General features: G+C 31.9%; 1 protein-coding gene across 1 annotated transcript; it reads left to right on the top strand.

Moving 5' to 3' along the window:
* Nucleotides 1-557: 557 nt before the first annotated feature.
* Smp_212180 (putative glucose-methanol-choline (gmc) oxidoreductase) lies at nucleotides 558-21,904 on the top strand (the record flags this gene model as incomplete). The annotated part of the gene is made up of 10 exons (XM_018800033.1): nucleotides 558-684; nucleotides 1,649-1,989; nucleotides 2,510-2,660; nucleotides 6,317-6,463; nucleotides 8,819-8,928; nucleotides 10,427-10,648; nucleotides 15,416-15,563; nucleotides 17,570-17,709; nucleotides 19,621-20,021; nucleotides 21,748-21,904. The coding sequence occupies 10 exons, from the start codon at nucleotides 558-560 to the stop codon at nucleotides 21,902-21,904; spliced, it is 1,944 nt and encodes a 647-aa protein (XP_018653887.1).
* Between the last annotated feature and the right edge of the window lie 985 nt (nucleotides 21,905-22,889).

The following is a 22,889-nucleotide window of genomic DNA, read 5'->3' as shown; positions in this document are numbered from 1 at the left end:
AAATTTCCAAAATGTGATATTGCTAATTAACACGAACAAGTATGTTAATTTATTCAATGTTGAGTCCTACTAAGCAAATGGTGGCAAAGTTCATCTTATCTTAATTGATCATAGTGGTAATGGTCATACCACTTTTCTTTCACTCCGTCAACACTATTGTCAGTTTTCTTCCTTTCATCTGCAAAATACCATTGGTTATCTCATTTGAAATGAGTTGAACTTATTCTTAAATGAAGGGAAATGTTGTTACATTGGAAATGAACAACCAATCGTTTGTATATGAAAAGGTGATAATGAATAGTTGGATGAGAGATGAAAGCTGGATAATCTGGATATCATTTTAAGTAGCTTATTAAAATCATATATTCAATTCTTATAGAATTAATTATTCGATAACATATAGATAAAAAATTAATCGTGACATAATTTTCTGGTGGGAGAGATTATATCTTAAAACAATTTAATGAAAACATTTCTTATTTTTATGTATTGTTTTCATTTGATTTAGTATGAACCGGAGTAAAGCATTGGCTTTATCGTTGATTACAATATTTATAATGTACATTTTATTCATAAGGAATGGATACCGACTGTATATTGATGATGAGGAGCTCAACTATGACTGTATTGATGATGAACAGATTATTCGGAAATTACAGAATACACAGTATGATTTTATTATAGGTAAGTGATCCGGGATGTTATTGACGACTTTGTTGTATAAATTAAATAAACTAAGAATAATTCTTGCCAGATCATTATTCTCACAATTGAAGTAACGAGTCGATCTAAGCTAGATCACTATTAAAAACCTGGAAGCACTGGACACCGTTTCGTTCTAGTATGGAACTCCTCAGCAGTGAGCATCCACGATCCATCTACATTAAAACTGATAAACTCGAGTTCCAATTGATCAAACAGAAAACTAGGTTATAAACATTATGATATGAGATAGCTAGAAGGATTTTTTAGATCAAAATAATTTTATTGTCCTTAAATTCAATTAGCAACTAAAAAATCGTAAAATTCAATAATATACTTTACCGATATTTGTTACAGTTATCATGGGTACTGTTTGGTGAGGATTCAAGATTTTATTGCAAGCTGTCAGTTTTGTTCGACCACTGGACAAGCAAAAATATGGTATTTATACTTCGTGGTTAGATACTTCCTATTTAATAAAATTTGTAAACAACGTTTACAGAGTTTATTAGAGCTGTCCACATATTCAATTTTTTGTTCCGACGACTATTAAACTTCACTTTTATCGAATTTCGTTAGTCGGTTATGATCTCATCTCTAGTAATAGATAGAACAAACATATAACGAGTAATAGTTTATCACCAACTAATCAAATGAAACACAATTTCGTTTTATTACCATTATTTTGACTTGTAAAGCAAATGTGATTCGATCATTTTCTTAAATCTGTCAACTTGTATGGCTTTTAACTACACAATGTTGGCTTCTTCTAGATAATTAATGTTAAATCATGGTAATAGAAAGCAATGTTTATTGATATCAGTATTAAAGTGGCTTATTTCTCAGTTTTTGGTGGATAATGTTCATATTTTTGGTAAGTTTAGTAGCCAGTATAGAAAAAATAAGTATATCACATTATACTTAAAATTATTATTTATCCATTTAGCTGGAGGCGGTACAGCAGGTTCAATTATTGTTCGAAAATTATGGGATGGATTTCAAAAAATGCAGTGTAAATCTTCAGAGCAAGCTAAATCATGTTCATCAGAAGGAGTGACTGTGAATCATAAATTATTCAGTATTAGTGGTGATGCGAATATATGTAAAATTACTTGCTCCAAATATCGACCAAAAATATTGTTACTTGAATCTGGATCCAAAATTAGTTGGTTAACAAAGAAGATTAGTGATATACCCCTTCTTGCTCCATTATTGTATGGACGGGGAATTGATGTTATTGAGCGAACTACGTCCCAAATATCATCAGCCCTAAAGTTAAAGGAAAACGTAATTTACTTGACAAAGTTTTGGTTTCTTTCCATCTTTTTTGTCTATATGTATATATATATACTTTTTAGTTATGACTGTTGTTTGTGTCGGTTGATTGTTGAGATGATTTCGATCTCAATGTATTAATCATGATGAGTTGACATAGGTTAGTGATGGGTTAACCATTGGAATTTATAATACATTATTCATCTATTTTATGTTGACGCCACTGAGTTTAGCAGTGCATATATTCTAATCATAACAGGATCAAAATATCTACTTATCGAGTAGCTTGATAAGTATTCCTAATTATGATTTTGTCTGTTTTGAGTGAATTTCATAAAGTCCTATGCAAATTAGTATCATTCAGAATTATAGCTACATTACACAACTTATATGAGATCATCTTAATCAAAAGAGCATGAGTATTGCAACTACTTTATGTGCAATTCATAGAAATAAACTTGTTTTCTTTCACGCTTGTTCTAATTATAATGAATGACTAATGATTAACTCTGTTTATCATATAAATGTACAGGCGATTCTTTTACCTCGCGGACATGTTTTGGGCGGTACTGCACTACTTAATGCAATGATATTCTCTTATGGTCACCCAGATGATGAATTATTGGAAGAATTTCTACATAGCAATGAAGAATTTCTCTCTGAATTATTTGATAAAATGGAAGGTTTGTCTCATATTTTTGTTTCCCACAGTAATAATAATAATAATGAATTATAATATTTGTGATAAAAGTAGGAGTGCAAAATGTAAAAGATAGGGGACAATTTAATAAACAAAATAAAAATATAAGCTAATATAATGGTAAAGAAAAGGATCTAGGGAATTCTTTGTACACGCACAACTTAGGTTTAAAATTGTGAATGAATCTGCCATAATACACGGTTAGTTAGGACGTACACCTCGTTGGATCGTTGGCTGTATTTTCTGAATGTCAAACGATGGACGGGCGATTAAATATCTTTTTTTTTGCTGACGAATGCCAACTCATATAAAACTTGGATCGAATTAGGTCTATTTTTTTATTTCTTTCAACCACTTAACATCAAAATATTGATAAAATCTATAATCACTTGTTTATCATAGTTTGGTATTTAACCAGGAAACCGCATTCTATTCAAAATAAATTTCTCCTATAAACATGGTTACAAACTGTTCTATGGTTTACTTTAAAATGAAATTAAAATAGATAGGCAAATGTTAAACACTTTGCATCACATAGTGTTTGAAGTTATTTAGCCTTCATGTTTTCAGTAAAACATTAAAAATAAGTCACTTGGACATTACACCATATTTATTTCTTAAATATGTCACTGTTGTCAAGTATAGCTAAATTTTTGGAAGATAGTACATTGTTGTGTAATTTGATATTTTCAGATGATATTTGTTCTTCAAAGCTCAGGATAGAAGCACCAACTTAGATATGTAGAAATGAGATAAGGAACCAAAGAAATAATTTCTATTATTTTTTGTATCTTACAATGATTTTATAAAATAAGTAAATAAGACACATTTTGCGTGACTTTAGATTTAACTTTCTACAGAGTTAATTTTTCGAAACCTCACTAAACAAACAATTTTATGTTTTAATGAAGTCATATCTGATTAACAAATTCAATAAACCAAAAAAATCATTTTAATAGTTGGATTCACGAGTCCATCTAAACTAGATCACCATTGGACGGCCATTTCGTCCAAGGACCAGAATGAAGCTTTGCGAAAGATCTAGCTTAGATTAACTAATGAATTCAACTATTAAAATTACCACAATCTCTATAATTGCTGAAATATTCCCATCTTATTTAAACACAATTATATGAAAGAAGAATATTATTTTCAATAATTTCTCATCAGGTTCTATAATTATAAATCCAAATTAATAATCCACAAAAGAAAATTGGCCAAAATTTAGGCAGAGTACATCATTTAAGAAACTGTAACATGTGAATCAAGGAGTGTTTGTAGTATAAAAAATTAAATCGAATCGTTAATGTTGGGTTGACTAATATGAAGTGCTAACATGAACCAGTTTATAAATGAAATGAAATTGTGAGATAAATAATGATCAGAATAAATATAGTTGACATAGGGTGAAATAGAATAATGGGATTACAAATCAGAAATTACTTAATATGTAGAATAATATAAATTAGGTCAGATATAGTAGATAGGGGTGGATGCTGAATAAATTTCTCTAGAAGATTAGCAAGTGTGATAGTAATAATAATAATAATAAGAAGAAGAAGAAGAAGAAGAAGTAGAATGACTGGTAAGATGTGTAGATAAAATAACTTTAAGATATAAAAATGAACATTAATCAAATTAATGTCACCACATTATAAAATTGATTATTAACAAGTTGGCCAGGGTAAAAGAAGAGGCTGGACATATTTCTTTTGGATGCAAAGCTCTGGCTTTTTGATTCGAATAGCAATTGCCTCGACCGTCTGCAGGATTCTCAGTCTGACGGAATTAGGTAGACTGCTGTTAACACGATATATTATTGTGAAATATTGCTCCATGTTGACTCTATGTCCCGTCTGAACTAAATGGGCTAAAATGGAGATGTTAACCATTTTGACTACACCTTTGCTTAACCACACTGGGAGGTGCTCACGAGCCCGAGTATACAAATTCCTAGAACATCTGCCTATATAACTTGCCGCACAGGAGCAGTTGAATTGATAGATACAGAAAGAAGTGGCTAGTCTAGGCAATTTATCTTTCAACATCGGCGTGATCAACTAGTGCTTTCCACACGTCCAATGATCACTTATTTTATCTACACATCTTACCAGTCATTCTACTTCTTCTTCTTCTTCTTCTTCTTATTATTATTATTACTATCACACTTGCTAATCTTCTAGAGAAATTTATTCAGCATCCACCCCTATCTACTATATCTGACCTAATTTATATTATTCTACATATTAAGTAATTTCTGATTTGTAATCCCATTATTCTATTTCACCCTATGTCAACTATATTTATTCTGATCATTATTTATCTCACAATTTCATTTCATTTATAAACTGGTTCATGTTAGCACTTCATATTAGTCAACCCAACATTAACGATTCGATTTAATTTTTTATACTACAAACACTCCTTGATTCACATGTTACAGTTTCTTAAATGATGTACTCTGCCTAAATTTTGGCCAATTTTCTTTTGTGGATTATTAATTTGGATTTATAATTGTAGAACCTGATGAGAAATTATCTCTATAGTTCCTTATTCGGAAAAAGTTACTTTTTTGATGTGCGTTCGTTACTTTCATCTGATGTTAATGGATTTCACACTGTATGTAAGAAGCCATAAGCTTACTTTCCATGGAACGTAAAACTTAATATTGCATTTTTTTCAAATTTGAATCAGAAATAAATTCCCAGCTGGATCTTAGCCTATGTTACATGATATTACAGACCAAAACGTAGTCACTGAAGTCGTTGAGTTTTGACTAACCTCCTATAAAACTAAGTTATGCATACTGGTTGGTCATCTAAGAATAATCAATATCATTTTGTTTGCTGATGATTTCTGATAAATGTCTATCCATCAAGTTCGAATGTAGCTATTTTTGATTACCTAAACTATCAGTAAGCTGATACATCTATTAACTGAGAAAATATACTTCCCTTCAATTGAATTTTGATTATATAGGGTATTACAATTGAAATCCGAAATTTCAAAGTAATTCTGATCCGTAAAACTTCATTCTAACCTATGAAATTAATTTACTAGTTCACAAGCGAATTTAATTCATTGTAAGGTATTATTTGTGTGTGATTTCAAAACTTATGATTTGGATGTAAAATTGATAGATGTTAGTCCTAATTTAAGCCGGTTATTGTCACTGATGAATATAATTTGGAAGAATTTTACTACTAGGGAACGACGAAGAACTGTTTGTTTTGGTTATCAACTTCACGAGCGGTGACTTCTCACTAAAACTTCCCCACTTTTATCTTGAAGCTGATCGTTAGTGGATTTCACTTCGAGGATGAAGTAGATGCTTAACAAGGGCAACGGGTGTTGTCACACTGTGATTAGTTTATTAGAGTTGGGATTGTGGATATCGGTATTCCAATTCACTGATGTGAAGATAATTCTCTATCCATAAAACGCGAAAGCCCTAAATCCAATTCCTGATGAATTTATGGGTGTGCAATCATGGGAAGTGACATACTAGGCGATGGTTAACGGCATCGAATAGTTTCGCATGTGATATTCTTCTGTGATAAAGCCCAGCCTTAATTTTTAATTGGTAATCACTCATTTAATATTATATTCCTCAAACATTTTCTTTTAAACACTTCCAAGGATGCAGTCTAAAACCTGAAGCGATTCGTCATTTACCGTATAACCAATTGATTCATGCATATTTTGCAAAAGCCTTTGAGTTACAAGGATTAAAAGTGAATTCCAGTTCACCAGGGTGGTCTTTTGAAGGTCTGACTATTCCAATGGGTAAGTCATTACTAAAACGTCTATTAATTCACCTAGTGCTAGGCATTGTAAGATATAAACGACACCATAAGATTATGGTTCATAATATTAAAATGCTTAGGTTATAATAATTCCTTACAAAATCATAAGGACCTGTCCTTACTAAGCAGGAAGATCTTTAAGTATCTTACAAAGTATTGTTTCCACACAAGCTTTATTAATAACATAGTAACTCTGTAGTAATACGCTTAAGTGCTAATTAAAATATCAATGAATGGCCCAATGACGCTGAAACATTTACAATGATCAACCCCAGTTTAGATTAACATGTCAAAATGATTAAAAAGCATTTATAACCGGAATTTAGTAATGATAACTTTTCGTCAGTTTAATTCTTGTGATCAATGTTAGTGTAAGAAAATGAGTCATATTTCATATCATTGGTTCTAATACAATAAACGAATTATTTAGGGATAACCGGTGAGCCTGAGGGTAAATAAATGACATGACATGATTGTATTTTTTAGTTCTATGATCGTTGGAATCCTGCCTGTTAGATAAAACAGTAAAATTACTTGAATAAGATACTTAGTAAGCTTTCGTTCATTAGAAGTATATTTATTGCCTGGCTTGATATGCAACATGATGATTCATCATACATTTTTATGAGATGATAAAAGTTTAGTTGACCTGAATAATTTGAGAAAATGGCAAGAAAACATACTATAACTGCTATTGTCGCTTTAGTTACTAACTGACGGATTAACGATTTTTAAGAACATTTTTTCCATGGGATGAGATTGTTGACCCGATGCTCAAACTTCCTCCATTACCCGGGCTTGTGACTGGCAATAACACCAGAAGCGCTACGCGCTGTGTTTGTTATGAACTTCGTCTGGTGAAAATGTTTTCAGTAGACATGAAATGTTCTATTTAAATTATTTAATGAGGGGAAGGAGTTAAAAACGTCTACTCGCTAACGACATTAGTTATGAACTATAATAAACAGTACCATGAAAATAATTAACGCCCAAGTGTCAACAAATGACCTGTTTCCACATGGCCTGTATTTAAGAGGTAATAAGATTTCAGGAGGGATAGGTAAAATAATAAGATTGACAGAAAAATGGTGAACTCTACCAGTCACAGCTTCTCACTAAAGCCCATAGAATTACCTGTTAAGGTTAGCCATCGGTAATTTTAAGTGATAGATGTTACTATAAAACATGGAGATCGTTGAATTTTATAGTTCAGATCATGAACAAACCGTGACTAGACAGTCACTGAAAACCAGGATGAGCAGGACAGTTGTCTCTTCCAAGAAGTGGATTCATCAGCATAACAACACAACATCCAGGACCAGAACAATGATATTCAAATATCTCAGCAATGGTTTAGTCTATAGAACACTGCATCAACATCCAGTGGTTTGTATTTTGTTGTGTTATTATTATTCAGGGCCATTGTTGAACATCTGCTTAACTGCCGACAAGTTTGTTTGGTGATTGTGACTTCTAATTTTCATCAACATATAAAAACACACCTATCTTAACTATCATATCCAATATCATATATTATATCTTCTTCCCTTTATTATGTTTTGTTGTCACAATCAAGCATCTGTCACAAGTTTAATAACGGAAATATATCAATTTCGTGTAAGCATCCACGAACCTAGAACCTTCGGTTTCGCGCCAACGCTTAAACTCTAGACCACTGAGCTGGAATCTAACAGTGCTAATGTCTAACTTTAATTAATCCACGATAGTGCGTTGTTATCTTCCATTTTATGAGCTAGATAACTGTCTCACACCCGACACGGTTTCGACTCCACTTGTCATGGCTTGCACACTGCTGGGGCATCCCATGCTGGTCGAAGCGGCCGTCCAGTGCTTATAGATTTTCATGTGAACTTGTTTTTCTCCATTCACATATCCCTATATTCATTACTGAACTTAAAATTAATGAATATACTCTATTCATTAGCTGCTACTGTTAACAGTTATTAGTTCCGCTTTTTGTCTAAATTATTAATCTAATAGTGAATAGACGTTCAAAATTTTATTTTAGTCCCACTTGTCCATGCTTTGGGGAAGTTAGTCGGGTACGCATTAAAATGTCTTTACTGTAAAACTGTCCCATAACGTTTAGGATTGAAAATAAATAAACTGTTTTTTTGGAGACATCTTTCGGTCATTCTGAACACATCTAGTGGATTTGAAATACTATCAATGAACAAAATGCATTGTAAGAGAGATTCATTATGTTTTATGCTAAGAATTATTTCTCATTGTATGTAGACTTCAATTTTTAAGTAAAATGATGAATATTGTGATTTTCTATTGGTAAATTAAACCTTTATAATATTTTTTTTAGTTTTTGTTCGTAATGCTCAACGTATTAGTTCATATAGTGAATGCCTTTTACCGTTGATTAAACAAAAGTTCACCGATTTGACAATTGTCACTGAAATACAAGTTGAAAAGGTAATGTATAATCAAAACTAATAATTTACAAATTTTCAACAGCAAAAGAGACAATTGAACGCTTAACCTGCAGACCACTTATCCAGCATCCAGTATTATAAATGTCCAACCACATTAGCTTCTAGATGAATGTCCTGGTATTCTAGTCGTAATCCGTGTTTTATTTAGACTACAAGGTTGAGGATGAGACAGAAACTCACTGATAGCATTGAAAACGCATCGTGTCTGAAGACAAGTGACTGATGGAGGAAATATATATTATCGAATTGCTGGTTGATAATCTTTCGGTGTTTTGGTTATCATAATACATGAAGATTATCAACGCATAATTCTGCGAAACTTAAAACCGAACCAAAATTTCTGTGCAATGGTCCTTGGTTTTAATATTTCAATAAAATATTTTATTTAATGACGAAAATTGCTTGGAAATGATGCGAATTTCTATCATGATTTGACATAAGTTTTGGTAAAAGAGACACCGGATTGTATAAGAGGTGACAAAATCAATCTAATTTATATACCATAGTTATTGTCATTTTTATCGGAAAATGTTGGATTTGTTATCAGTTTTACCATCTAAGTTTTAACGCCTTCTTAAAATCTTTATACCATCTGGAAGTTTTATTATTAATATCTGAGAGGTTTTCTATTTAGTTTAGGACTGAATTCAATCGTATAATGTCTCAAAACCAGTGACTACTAGATAACTGTTTAGTCTTATATTATGTCTTAACGAAAGTGGAGACCACTTACCTCTCCAGCTATAGATCTTAAGACCTACACACCTCTCAGAGTCCATTTATTCTCGAGATTACTGGTTTAACGCCAAAGGAATTCTCGATATACTATTACAGATTTCTAGTGCTATGTTTAACCACTGTTTTACTCCTACCATGACTGAACTCCACAGGTTAATATTTTACACGTCCTCTATAAAGTAAACATCAACGACTTTGAAAATTATTTATGATTACATCTGCGAAATAAATTTTTATAGGCATTTATCACATAAAATCCTCCCTTAATATGAAATTAATGCATTTGCGAACGGTATACAACACGTACAATGGAGTTAAATCACCTTATCTTACGAAGTGTGTTAGTTTTGTACTTTGAAAAACATTTTGCGTTTGTAGATTATTTTCATAATATATATAGTAAAAGTTTAATTTGAGGGTCACTTTTCATCACAGACCGATATCATCTAGAAATCTGTTGAAAAGCACAGATTACTGGATAACTGTTTCCTCCAAGTACTTAACTCGCCTTCACAGTCTGACTTGACATCAATCCACCACCTGATAATTTTAAACTGGTAGGTTGGACCACAACCGCCCATATTTTAAAATTTGTTTGAATTATGTGACCACTCTAAAACATCAGCATGGTGAATGTAGTCTAACTGTTTTGAGATTATTTACTACGAATGCTTAGGTTTCTAAATGAACGCTTCACATCATTTTAGCAGAGCTACATTGTTTATTTTTGGTTTTCACAGATACTCTTCAAGAAAGGATTTCAAGAAGATTTGTCTGCCTATGGAGTTTTAGTCAACTATAAGAATCATTCTTTCACAATAAAACTGAAAACTAATTCAATTATAGACCAACAAATATGGCCAAAGCCTGAAATCTTGCTTAGCGTTGGTACAGTGAAAACCCCAGAGATTTTATTACGCTCCGGTGTGGGGCCAAGTCGTGAATATCCTGTTTTTAATCAAGTGAGACACATGTATAGGTATATTTTCAGGGTTTATAAATTTATATGAAAGGTATTTGAGTCTGACTTTATTCATAGCAAACTTGAAAATGATGTCATTTAAGAAATTCACTAGCTGTGTGTTTACAATATTTAATAAGGACTTCCTAGATTACCTAATGTTACATTTCTCTGTTCGCTTTCGAATTCCTGAGGCCCAACATTAGCAAACAAATATATTTAGGCACTCGGAAGTTCTCACCATAAGGCCTAAAATCATTTTGAAGGAAAAAATTCACTAAGCTGATTGTTCTACATATTCACAGGTTTGCGACAATTTAAAAATGTTTTTCGATGTGAAAAAATTCTCAGCAGATTAGATATTTACCAAGAAACTGTAAGTAGTTGCTTAATTTTCTTAGTACTCGTTTTATCCCAGTAGGTTGTGGATTCCAATCCCGCTCCGTCTACTTAGATTTAAATAACTTAGTTGTATCACTAGACCCTACACAAATAGTTTTATTCAAAGCTTACCGCATAAACCTAATTTTTCGGTAAATGGGCTGTATAAATAATAAGTAATGCTCACAGAATAAACTCGATCTTGGTCAAGAAGCCTTTAAATGAGCTGTAAAGTTAGTTATTATGATAACAAAAAAGCTCAAAATCTAATGTCTGAAATTTTAGGAAAAATAGTGAAAGCTTGAAAATAATTCGACCAGATGGTAGTTTGCACTCATTCTTGCTGTAAATTAATACATTGATAGTTTTGAAATTTCTAAACAATATTATAACAGTAACGAATTGAATTTTCCCATCTTGTTATATGTCATAATGTTTCCAAACAGTAATCCAATCAACACTTTAGTCACACAGAACGTGTATATACTCCACAGGAAAATATATCATCATTTTACAATGAACAATAATACTTTTTGTTAAAAGGGTTTTGTGGAGATCGGCTTAATTTTGAGGTTCTTCTTTCCTGAATAATATCCGAATTGAACTAAGTTTACGACAAATACAATCTACAGATTGAACGAATCTCCATAAAACCCCTTTAGCTAAACTTTAATTATCAGTTTATTAGTTATTTACTTCTAGTTACTTCGGAATTCCTAGCGAGAAGTGGTAACTTGTGGAGTTCAGACATGTCAAGAGTAAAACAGTTGTCAAAAATAGCATTGGATGATCGTTTGTCTGTATTGTGAATTAATGGAAGTCAACAAATTTTTATCAAACAGCGAACCAGTTGTTTTCGTGGTCAAATAGTCTCCTCAAAACCTGTTAGTTTTGAGTTCTAAACAAAAGCAATAATGGGTGAGCAATGCTGAAGAGTCCCATACTAGGAGGAGGCAGTTTTCCAGTGGTATTTGATTCCCATTAGTACACTAAACGAAATCAATCTTTGAAGAAATCAATCTACAAATTCTTTTAAGAAACTAATAACATTGCAAGCTGCTTTTCATCAATCACATATCATTGCAGTTTGACATAAAAGCTGACTCTTAAAATAATACTTTTATTAATGTTAAGAAAACTACTAGGTGAAGAAAATCTGAATGAAACCCAAATCCTTTCATCAGAACAAACTCCGAATAAGATTCTCAAAATAATAATTAACAGAATTCACGTCAGTTTACAGGCATGATCAATTTGATATAAATAGTAACATTACACGTAGAGAACAAACATGTGATATAAGATTGTTATGTTTGCTAGTTCAGTAATTGTTTAGATTGTACATTTATGACATGTATTACAGCAATCCAATGCATCAGCAGGGAACTTTTAATTTTTTCTTAAGTGGATAGCCTGTTGATTTATGAACGCTATTATTTAAGGTTATTTCCTGTGCCAGAACGAATTAATGATAATTATCTATAACTAGAGAAAGTAAAATGAAAACAGAGAGCGCGAAACAACAAAACAATGATATAGGCAACTTACGTCATCAAATCAAAACTCTCTAGGTGATATGTCTATTATAGCAAAATAACGCTATTCATACTACTCAAGGTCATAAACTATTCTTCTCATCCGGATAGCATGTATACTTAGATTCTACTCTAATTGGCTAGATTTTAAAAGTCCATGGTTTACGAACATAAGAACAACTTCCCTTACTTATCATCCCTACCACAGATTAAAGTATGTACTTGAGTTGTTTAGTAAAACACAAAGACCTATTTTAATACAATAATCATTCTGCCACACAGTTATTTTGCTAGGCATCTTGATCATTTTATCCTTTAAATTTACCTAGTTCATTTTTAAATTTTACGGTAGTATCCATCATAAATTGAGATTGGTAGAAAAGCCATAAGAAATTAGAATAAACTCTGCATAATTGGTTTAGCTCAGTTTAAAATGTATTAGGAGTTCGTAACCAGGACTTCACACAAGATTTAGACGAAAGCTTTCAATAGATTTGAGTAGCATTTATAATTATCTTACAGACCGAAATTTAAATAATTCCGACACACATATCTATTTAGCCCATTCATTGCTAAATTATCCGTTCATGTTTCATAACCCTCGCGTTGCCAGTGAATTTCAGCGCTATTAGATTGTACCGTTTGAACCACAAACCGAACTTAGTTAGACAACCATTGAAAAACATGAAGTGATGAGGAGCTGTTCTGTTCTAGAATGTTGCTCTTTATCAAAAAATATCAGCTACCCCAATGGAGGTTGAACGCAGCACCTTCTGGTAAATGCCTAACTATTAGACCGGTGAGTCGTGTCCAGTGATGTACAAGTCTAACTTTAGTCAACTAGCGATCCTTTTACGATACCGTTATATCAATCAGACATTTTTGTGGGATAAAAATATATATTCAAAGACAACCGATAAGATGAATATTGATTTCAAATAAAGACTAAAGTACTGACGATACTAATAACAATGGAATTTATAAAGGAAAGTGTATAAATTTGTTGACGTCAAAAGTTATCTAATCTGTTTTCAGTTATGACGTTTTTCTAAAAAAAATGGGCAAATAGACTTTCTTTTTGCTAGATAGTTCAGTTGAATAGTGTTAAAGCAACGCAAAACATTCTGTCTTATAATCTTTCCTAGATTTCGAACACTATAATTTCATTTTGATTGATTACTTGAGTTGGGATTCCTTCTATGAGAAGAATTTGATTTCTCCAGTTCTCTTTAAGAAAGAAAATTTTACTACTCTAATTTTAAAGAATGTGGTTCCTGTTTTAAAATAACCTCTGGTAATTCTACTTCACATACAATATATTTGATCATTGCAGGCTTTAGAATTGGATTTAGCAACACCTTGTCCAAAATTTCTTGTTTAACTTTAATTACAAGATTTATTTGATGTGAACTTGGGGATAGTCAAGTAGTGGTTTGTTGTTTCCTGAATAGCTTCAGTAGCGACTCAAAACATTTTGACAATTCACTAGTGCTACTCCTACTCCTACTATACCCACCACTAGATAGTTATACTGTATAGATTTCCTTTGATTTTGAAGTAATGTTATAATTAAAAAGTATGTTGTCAAATTTATGCTAGTCGATGAAGTTTTAATCAAGAAAGTTATACATGTGAAATCATAGTAATTCTTACCAGTCGGATGACTAAATCTGTGAACCGCGTTGTTACCTGAATAACTCATGTATATTCATCTAGTTAAGCAGTTATATAGGGATTTTTTATCATGTGGAAGTAATTTTATTTACAGTTTAACATCCACAACTGACTGGTCAGTGTGTAGTAATCAATTTCATGTGTATCAGATCCTTCTTAGTGGAAATCGAATTCTACCCACCAAGTTGCAACGTGGTCACTAGTCTAGGTGACTTGACATTGTGTGACCTGTATTGGGATGAGATGGTGGTTGGCGGTAGTCAACAGGAAACCCTGAACCTAGGTTTCGTGCTATTTGGCACTCTTCAACAAAGTGTACCTGTAATATTGAGGGAACTGATGCCCCCTAACGGATTCGATCCCGTGTCACACAGCTTCACATTCAGAGACATTACCACTGGGCTATCTTGTGCAGAATCTGAGTGACACGGGACTGAATCCGTCAGATGGCATCACTTCCCTCAATACTAAAGGCACACCTTGCTGAATAGTTTCAAATAGCACGAAACCTAGGTTCAGGGTTTCCTGTCTACTACGTTCAATCACCATGTTACAATTTAACATCAAATAATGAGCTACTGAAAACGAATTAACATTTGACAGATGTTTGGTTCCAAACAGTGAACTCCAGAATGGTGTACACAATCAATGTTACATCGTGTCAGGCCCAAATACTTGAAGTTATCGTTTGGTGGAGATGTCATTGAGATAATAATTGTAGAAATGAGTAGCCTACGATTTCAGCTTAAATTAATTCATAATAAAATACCATCATCATCATTTATCGAAGGTGACTTACTGTTTTATTTCCTGCTATATTAGTTCCACAGGTTACCTTGAGTTAATACTGCTGTAATAGGTTTAATGAAGTCTTCCGATATTATATAAAATCCGATTGTAGTTTTTATCAATGACTGACATCAGTTAAAGATTTATTGAAATTTAAAGATATGGATTCGATCCAGTGTTCATTTGTGGATGCAAATTTGAAGTAGGTGATCTCCAATAAATACGCTGTTCGATACTCTACTGATTTCAGGGATTCACCAAAACACTTAGATTAATAACGAAAGTTACCTCCAAATAATATATATATATATATATATTAATGTAAATACAAATGTCGTTTCGATGGATACTTATATTCACCTTATTTATTTTCATTTCATTTTATTAAGGAGCATAAATATACCACGTTGCCGGTAGGTGAAAATCTTCACGATCATCCAATGATTGGTTTAATATGCTCAGTTATAAATGGAACAACAGTGACTACAAAAAGTTTAACTTTATTAGAAATATTCAAATATTATTGGCAAGGCAAAGGTATGCATGTATATGTAAACTACAGGAAAATAAACACTGCAAACAGCGTTTAAAGTTTACTCTTATCAATTTTAGTTTGAATGAAAGATGTTTATTTATTTATTTGAACTATAATATTACGTTGATCATGGTAACATTATCCATAGAATTTATCGATATGAATAGGAAAATTAAATTTTAAATTTTAATAATGGGATACTTTAGTGAATTTAGTATGAAGCTAACAGACGACAAGAGTATCGTTCTACTTGATACTCATCAGTTAGATGTATCTCTACTCTAGAGTTGATATTTCCTTTAAAACTCAAAACCATCACATTTCGTTTTTAACGCTAAAGCGTTATCTATTGAATTACTGAGATAAGAAAGGCACTTACATATTCAATAGTCATATTGTTTTATACTTTTAGTGAAAGTCTTTATTATCCCATTGTTGATATTTATGATTGAACTCAATCAGTATTTGTCGGCATATATGCATCGCGTTAAAACTGCCTTCATGTGGACATTTTGTTAAAATGAGTAAAATTGCACATAGTGGTTCAATCCAAGGCGTCTAATTTCATTTGCTGCTGAACAGCTAAATATACATTCATCTCAGTGTTGATATTCCTACCGAGGCTCGAGTTCATTGTGTAGTGAACGAAAACTCAGTGTGGAAAGCCAAACATCTCAAAATCAAACAGTGTCTTTCTAAAATATGAAAACCATACATTAAATACACCGTTTGTTTATCTTCCTTCAATTGTCCTGCAAATACTTTTCATTCTTCCGATTCAGTTGTTATTCCAATTGCTCTCTGTTTCCCTATCTTTTCTTTTTACTTCATTCTTCCCCTGGTTAGTTTATCCGCACAAGTGGTGTACACCACAATTGCCTTTCTCTTCAAACATTATAACTATCATAATACTCATACCACCAGTAATTTTAATCTCAATGATCTAATATGTTGTATCCAGTTTAGCGACCTATTAAGAAGTAGTACATGATTGTTGAAAATCTGTTAGATATTTACAATATAAAACCAAAAAACCTACGTTGAGTACAAGCGATTTCGAACATGCATAATTTTTGTTAAGTTTTAACGAACAATGGTGATGGAACTCATCAACCTGTGAGTATTAAGGGACACTAAATATTTATACTTTCAAATCAAAAGAAAATGAATCGGTAGCTTAGCGATTTAAGCAATCAACTTTCATTTAGTAGGCTATAGAAAGAAAACATCCCACGTAATTCGGTTTACAAAGCTTGGTGATATCACTGGGTATCACACAAAAAGTGTGGCTTAAATGCATGTACTTGGTAAATGTTCTGACAATTATCAACATTGTTTACACTTCAGAAATCCAAAGTCACCCCGTTAAGCCGTCTAAGTTAGTTTTTTATAGTTATTATTGTAGCAACGGTTACAAAACAATAAAAACTCTCGGCTCACAGTAATCCCTGAAAATTCTAGTCATCTAGGTGTTGAATTCGTTCAACGTTTTTGCAATCGCCTTAAAAAGAGCCTATTGAAAACATAGGACATAAAGTGTTAAGTCCAGTAAAAAAATAATAAACAATAATTTAATTTTCTCCACCTGAGTTCTCGTTCACCACAGTTTGTATTTACAAAGATTGAAAATAGCCACTTCATAAAGCATTCATGAATCTTTACTTAAAACCAAACTAAGTAGCTATCAGTTAGAGGAAATCTGAACATGAAATCAAGATTTTTCAACACTGTGATCTAAGAACATTCAGTTGACAAGTATCAGAAAGGACGGAACCCAGGTTTTTTGATTCCATTACAGGTCTCAGTCAGGATCGATTCTAAAGCTGATTACAATCAAGATGAACATTTGCTGACAAAGACTAATCAAAATTCAGTCAAGATTATCAACAGTTAAATATTTTATATATATTTTATAACATTGATGTTTTATGAAATTGTTTATCATGATAACAAATTTGAGGTAGAGAATTAATCTGTTTTATTAATGGATTGTTTGTTTTTCATACAGGTTTACTTTCACAAGCATCAGCATTAACTTCAATTGGTTATTATCGAACAAGTTATCAAAAATTAGAAGGTGATTCGCGACCAGATATACAATACACGGTTATTTCAGCTTCACCATTCGAAAAGGATACTTTTGAAAATGTTAGTAAATATCATGATTATTGTTGTCATTATTGGTCAAAGGTACCTAATTTCAGAGTTAACATTACGGGATGATCTCAGTTAGATAACCAATGAAAATAAGACGTTAGACATCTGTTTCGCTATATTATGAGACTCCTAAATTGTACTTACACGGCTCAACCGCAGATTGAACGTAGAATACTCTAGGTTTCACAGTGATTACTGGTGTGTTGATAGCCATGGTTGATAATTAAGTAATAATGTTTCTCTGGAAAAGTTATCTGTGGATTATTATTGTTGAAAAGAGTGGTAAATAGATAAGTCTGAAATGTTCTGACGATTGTATTCAACAACCTACGTATTATAGGTTCTGATGTTGAATAAGTATACTAATAGGACGAAACGGCCGTCCAGTGCTTCCAGGTTTTCGATGGTGGTCTAGCCTCAATTGACCCATGATTTCAACTATGAAAATACTAAATTCTCCACAAAACCCCCTCTGATCTATACTAATCTTAAGTTTGAAATTCTCTCTGACTTTTGAAAGGAGTTTATATCACGGGGTGTCTTTATATAGAAAACTATTGAAAGACATGAAGCAATGACTCTTCATTTGTTTCTAGCACCGGACTCCTTGAGAGTGAAAACCTTTGACCTCACCAGTTATGAAATAGTGTGCACTCAGACTTTACTTTGTTTCCGTTTTCTTTAAACTAATGTGTTTGTATTCAGCGGTGAACATTTGCAACTTCGGTTTACCACCTATATATTAAAGCCTTCATCGTTTTTTATTAGAACTCAAATTTTTTCGAAGTCAATTACTTGTGACCAAATTATTATTGGTTTGTGAGTTAGTTGAAGATTATTCATTTTGACCACTCTTAATATTAAATCACTTCAAGATATTAATGCCCTGATTTGCCCGAAAAAATCTAATGTACAATTGTGATAAAAACTTGACAATGTTTTCTATTTCCGATCACTTCATGGTACCTCTTTTGTTTAATCCGTTCATCTATATAATGAATTTGTATGAATATAGAATATACTTAGATATATTTATTTTCACTAGTGAAGTAAATGAATTTTCTACGTTACACATTAATTATACGTGTCAAGCCTTTCATATATTTGCACAAATCATTGTGTATGTAGGTGACTTGAACTACACTAAATGCAATTAATTCACTTCGTCCCATAATATACGTTACTTTTGCTTTGCTTAAGTTTATCGAGAAAACCAATTGCATGAAATATTCTTTTTTATTCTGAATGTGTTACTACAGTGCCTCAGTAGTTTAGTAGATATATCTTTTACGTTTGAAGTAATGGGTAATTTGTTCTTTTAACACCAAGATGCCGATACATTCAACTAACAATTCTCAAATAGAATTCCGTTACTAGACATTCAGCGAAATATGCGCAATTAATTAAATGTTTATTAATATATGTTCTTCGTTTCTATGTTGACCTTAATTAATAAAAAAATAACCTGGGATGGTGAGCCAATCAAAAGTAGACAAATGAGAAGGTCAATCAATGGCATTCAGAAGTGACCTGCAAGACAGGTAGATATCACTGGCTAAGACACGGATCGATTATTTAAGAGATAGAGATGTACATACATATGAATGAGTATTTGTGTAACCTTGGATAGCTAACAGTTACTGAGCAAAAGGTAAACAATAACAATGGTCTCCATTTTTCAATTTGTGTTAGATTATAAATTCTTTTGACATTAGGTTAATAAGAATGTAACTCATTTATTATACACAAAACTTTAAAAATACATTAATTTTTTTAAAGTTAGGTAACTTTAATCCATCCACTTGGTATCAATACATGAAGGATGAAAATTCTAAGGATTTTGAAAATCCCATAGTTTTATTGATTAGTTTACTTAATCCGCGTTCCAGAGGAAATATTACTATGGAATACGATGACAGCGATCAGCCAACTGGAAATGTGAAAATTAATCCATCATACCTTTGTGAATTAAGTGATGTTAATCGATTAGTAGAAGGCATTATTTGGATTTACAAAACTATGCACTACATCAATGAGAAGATAGATAAACTCAATCTAAGAGAAATAAATAAAGAACGGCAAATTGTCATAAAACCTCATCTTCCTCATTTCTCTGAATGTCCTGAAGTTCCTAAAGCTACAAGTTTACACTGTTTTGAACAGGCTGAATTTGTTGAGAAATTGAAAATAGCCATTGAATGTTTGGTCAAGTCAATAACTCTGTCTAACTACCATCTAGTTGGAACATGTTCAATGCAATTACCTAGTAAAAATAATTCAGCTGTTGTAGACAAAAACCTAAAGTATGTCTAAAGTGGGGTTTTATAGTCAGATGATTATGTTATATATTTCATAAAATGTTTGATGCATATAGAGAGTTTAAACTTAAAAAAATTACATGACATACAAAAACATGTTGTAGTTATTTTAGTGTTCTGGTTTATTTCGGATCTTCAGTTTTCTTACACTATCAATCTGTGAACCATTCCCGATTTGGATTGACATATAAGATGAATTTTTCGTTAATACTCTCCGAAGGCAATCTGAAGACAAACAATGAATCTTATTTTCCTCGATAGTCTTCGAAGATTCCAATTTCCATATTTCTGAATATTGTCTAGGAGTCAAATTTAAAGAGTGAGTTTGGTGATTTTCGGGACTCGTCAAATACATCTACCTTCATTCTGGTATGGTCATTACGTTAACGAAGCATCCAGTCACGTAGTCTATACGTCAACGACCTAGGTCATTCCTTCACATCAACAGCTATCAAACACAAACCATGATGAATAATAACATGTGTTTCCACTTCAAAAAATATCTTTCCCATAACTAAATGTACAAAATGACTATTTATAATCATAAACCATTTATCGAAGTGCTTCTTATTGGATAAGAAACCTCATGAAGTTATTTATATTACTGATATTGTACTACTGAATACAGCAAATGAGAAATGATGCACTTGACCTTTACATTCATTTTAAACAATGTTAGTTGAATTCAAAGCTTTCTGCTAAACAATCTCTAATGTAGTTAAATGTTTTACAATAAAAGCAGCATAAATAAAGAAACGAACTTACAAAAACTGAAAACATTTATCTTGGTATACAATATTTAAACAGTGAAGTAGCTATCATGATCTGAATAATTTATTTAAGTAATATTGGTTGACAGATCATTTAAATTTGATTCGTTAGCGCGGTATCGTAGATTTAATTATTCCTACTGTCTCAATGTGACTTAATTATCTTGATAAACATTTACAAAAAACGAAAGCATTAAATACTTAAATTGGATTTGGATCACTCGGAATCTACCTAGAGGATGTAGAATTCTCTGAAATGAAGAATTTTTGATATGGATGTGAACAGTAGGTGAAAAACTAAACATCGAATAGTTTTATTACTAAACCACTAGTCACAACTAATTATGAATTTAGACAGATCATAGTTTTTACAAAAGACTTCATATTAGTGTTTAGTTCAGTGAGATTTGAGAATGTTTTCTTCTTTGATATAAATGTATATATAACGACTCTGAAATATAATTCGTGACGATGAGTTTTAGTGAAAAGCTGTAATCATGTTGAACGTAAAACAGCTATTAACCCCAAGTAATAAAAGATGGCCGTGTGATATCGTGAATTAACTGAAGTTTGATACATACAAAATACAATTCCATATATCGGCTTAGTGGCATAGAGTTTAAAGACCTACGGCCAAACCGTAGGCTCTGGTCTAAATCCATTACAGTGGGGTCATAGGTGCACAGTGCCAAAGAGTCGCATACTAGAACAAATCATTTGCAAAGCATATCTTAACTTCCAATAGTTATCTAACTGAGATCAGTTCTTTATGTAAACTAAACTACAAAACCCCTATATTAATAAAAACCAACAGCTCAATTTTGCAAATTGAAAACTAGATAGTAATCCATATATTACAATGAAAAAGATCACTTTTATTTTGTGAACATGTGTACATGTTCTAAAATTTATCTTCTTATAATCTCTAATTCCTGTTACAGAATAATTGGTGTGAGCAATGTTCGTGTTGGGGATGCATCGGTTATTTCAAAAATTCCAACTGGCAATCCAGCTTCACTTATAATGGCTATTGGAAATCAATTAGCTAAATATATAATTCATGAAAATTGGCAACACTTGTCTTTGATGATGGATTAAAACTTAATCATTCGAAGAAATCCCTTTCAACCTAATAATTTCACTTCTGAAAGCAAAACATACAATAAATCATTAAAATGTTTCTTAAACCATTTTGTTAAAAACATTCAGCTATAAAATGTGATTACACCTGTTCTTTATATTATAAATCATGTTAAGCAAATTAATTTATTAGCATTCATTGTATTCAATAATATTTAGTTGCTACTTTAGAATAACTGGTTAATATTGTGAATTTTCTTTGAATATACAGTTTTCTTTAATCTTTTAGCTTTCAACACTATCCGATAATCATGTGATAGAAAGATTATGTAGATTATTTATTGATGCATACATTATTACGTTTATAGGATTTAAACATGATAGTTCGTTTGTTTCGTTTTATATTAAGCTTACATTCATTGTTTATTAGAAATCATTACTGAATCACGTGAAATCCATGTGATCTCTTTAGTATGACGTTAAGCATTTTGACAGTATGCTGGCAACAAAAAGTTTATAGGGATTCGGTGACTTTTAGATTAGCTCGTACAATATCATCACTGTGTAATCTAATTATACATTTTTCCTTGTGATAAACGCAATCTATTAGCAGAAATGAAATTATTTTCGTTACTAATAACCGCCATCAGATTTATATGTAGGCTGTGTTTATATTCCGACACTCAAATCGAAATATGTGATTTTCTCAAGGAGCTAATACCTAGGTCTTTAACCTAGAAGTGTAATCCACATGGCTATAGGGCGGAGTTAGTAGACGGTATCCTATGGTTTCAGGCAAATAGAATAGATTCATAAGTTATTTGTTTACTAAGCAGCACGTGCACCAATGGTTTGCTATCAGAATTTTCCAACTCTTTAAAGGATACCTTCTATAATTAAAAACTGGTTAAAGCACCGGAAATCCGCTTTTTTCACACATATTTTCTTGATCAACGTACATTTTACATAAAAGTAGTAAGTTGGGCTTTCCTTTCAGAGATTA

This window comes from Schistosoma mansoni, chromosome W, assembly GCF_000237925.1.
Source record: "Schistosoma mansoni strain Puerto Rico chromosome W, complete genome".
NCBI lineage: Eukaryota > Metazoa > Platyhelminthes > Trematoda > Strigeidida > Schistosomatidae > Schistosoma > Schistosoma mansoni.
Note: the sequence above shows the minus strand (reverse complement) of the source record. Positions and strands in the feature narration are given on the sequence as shown.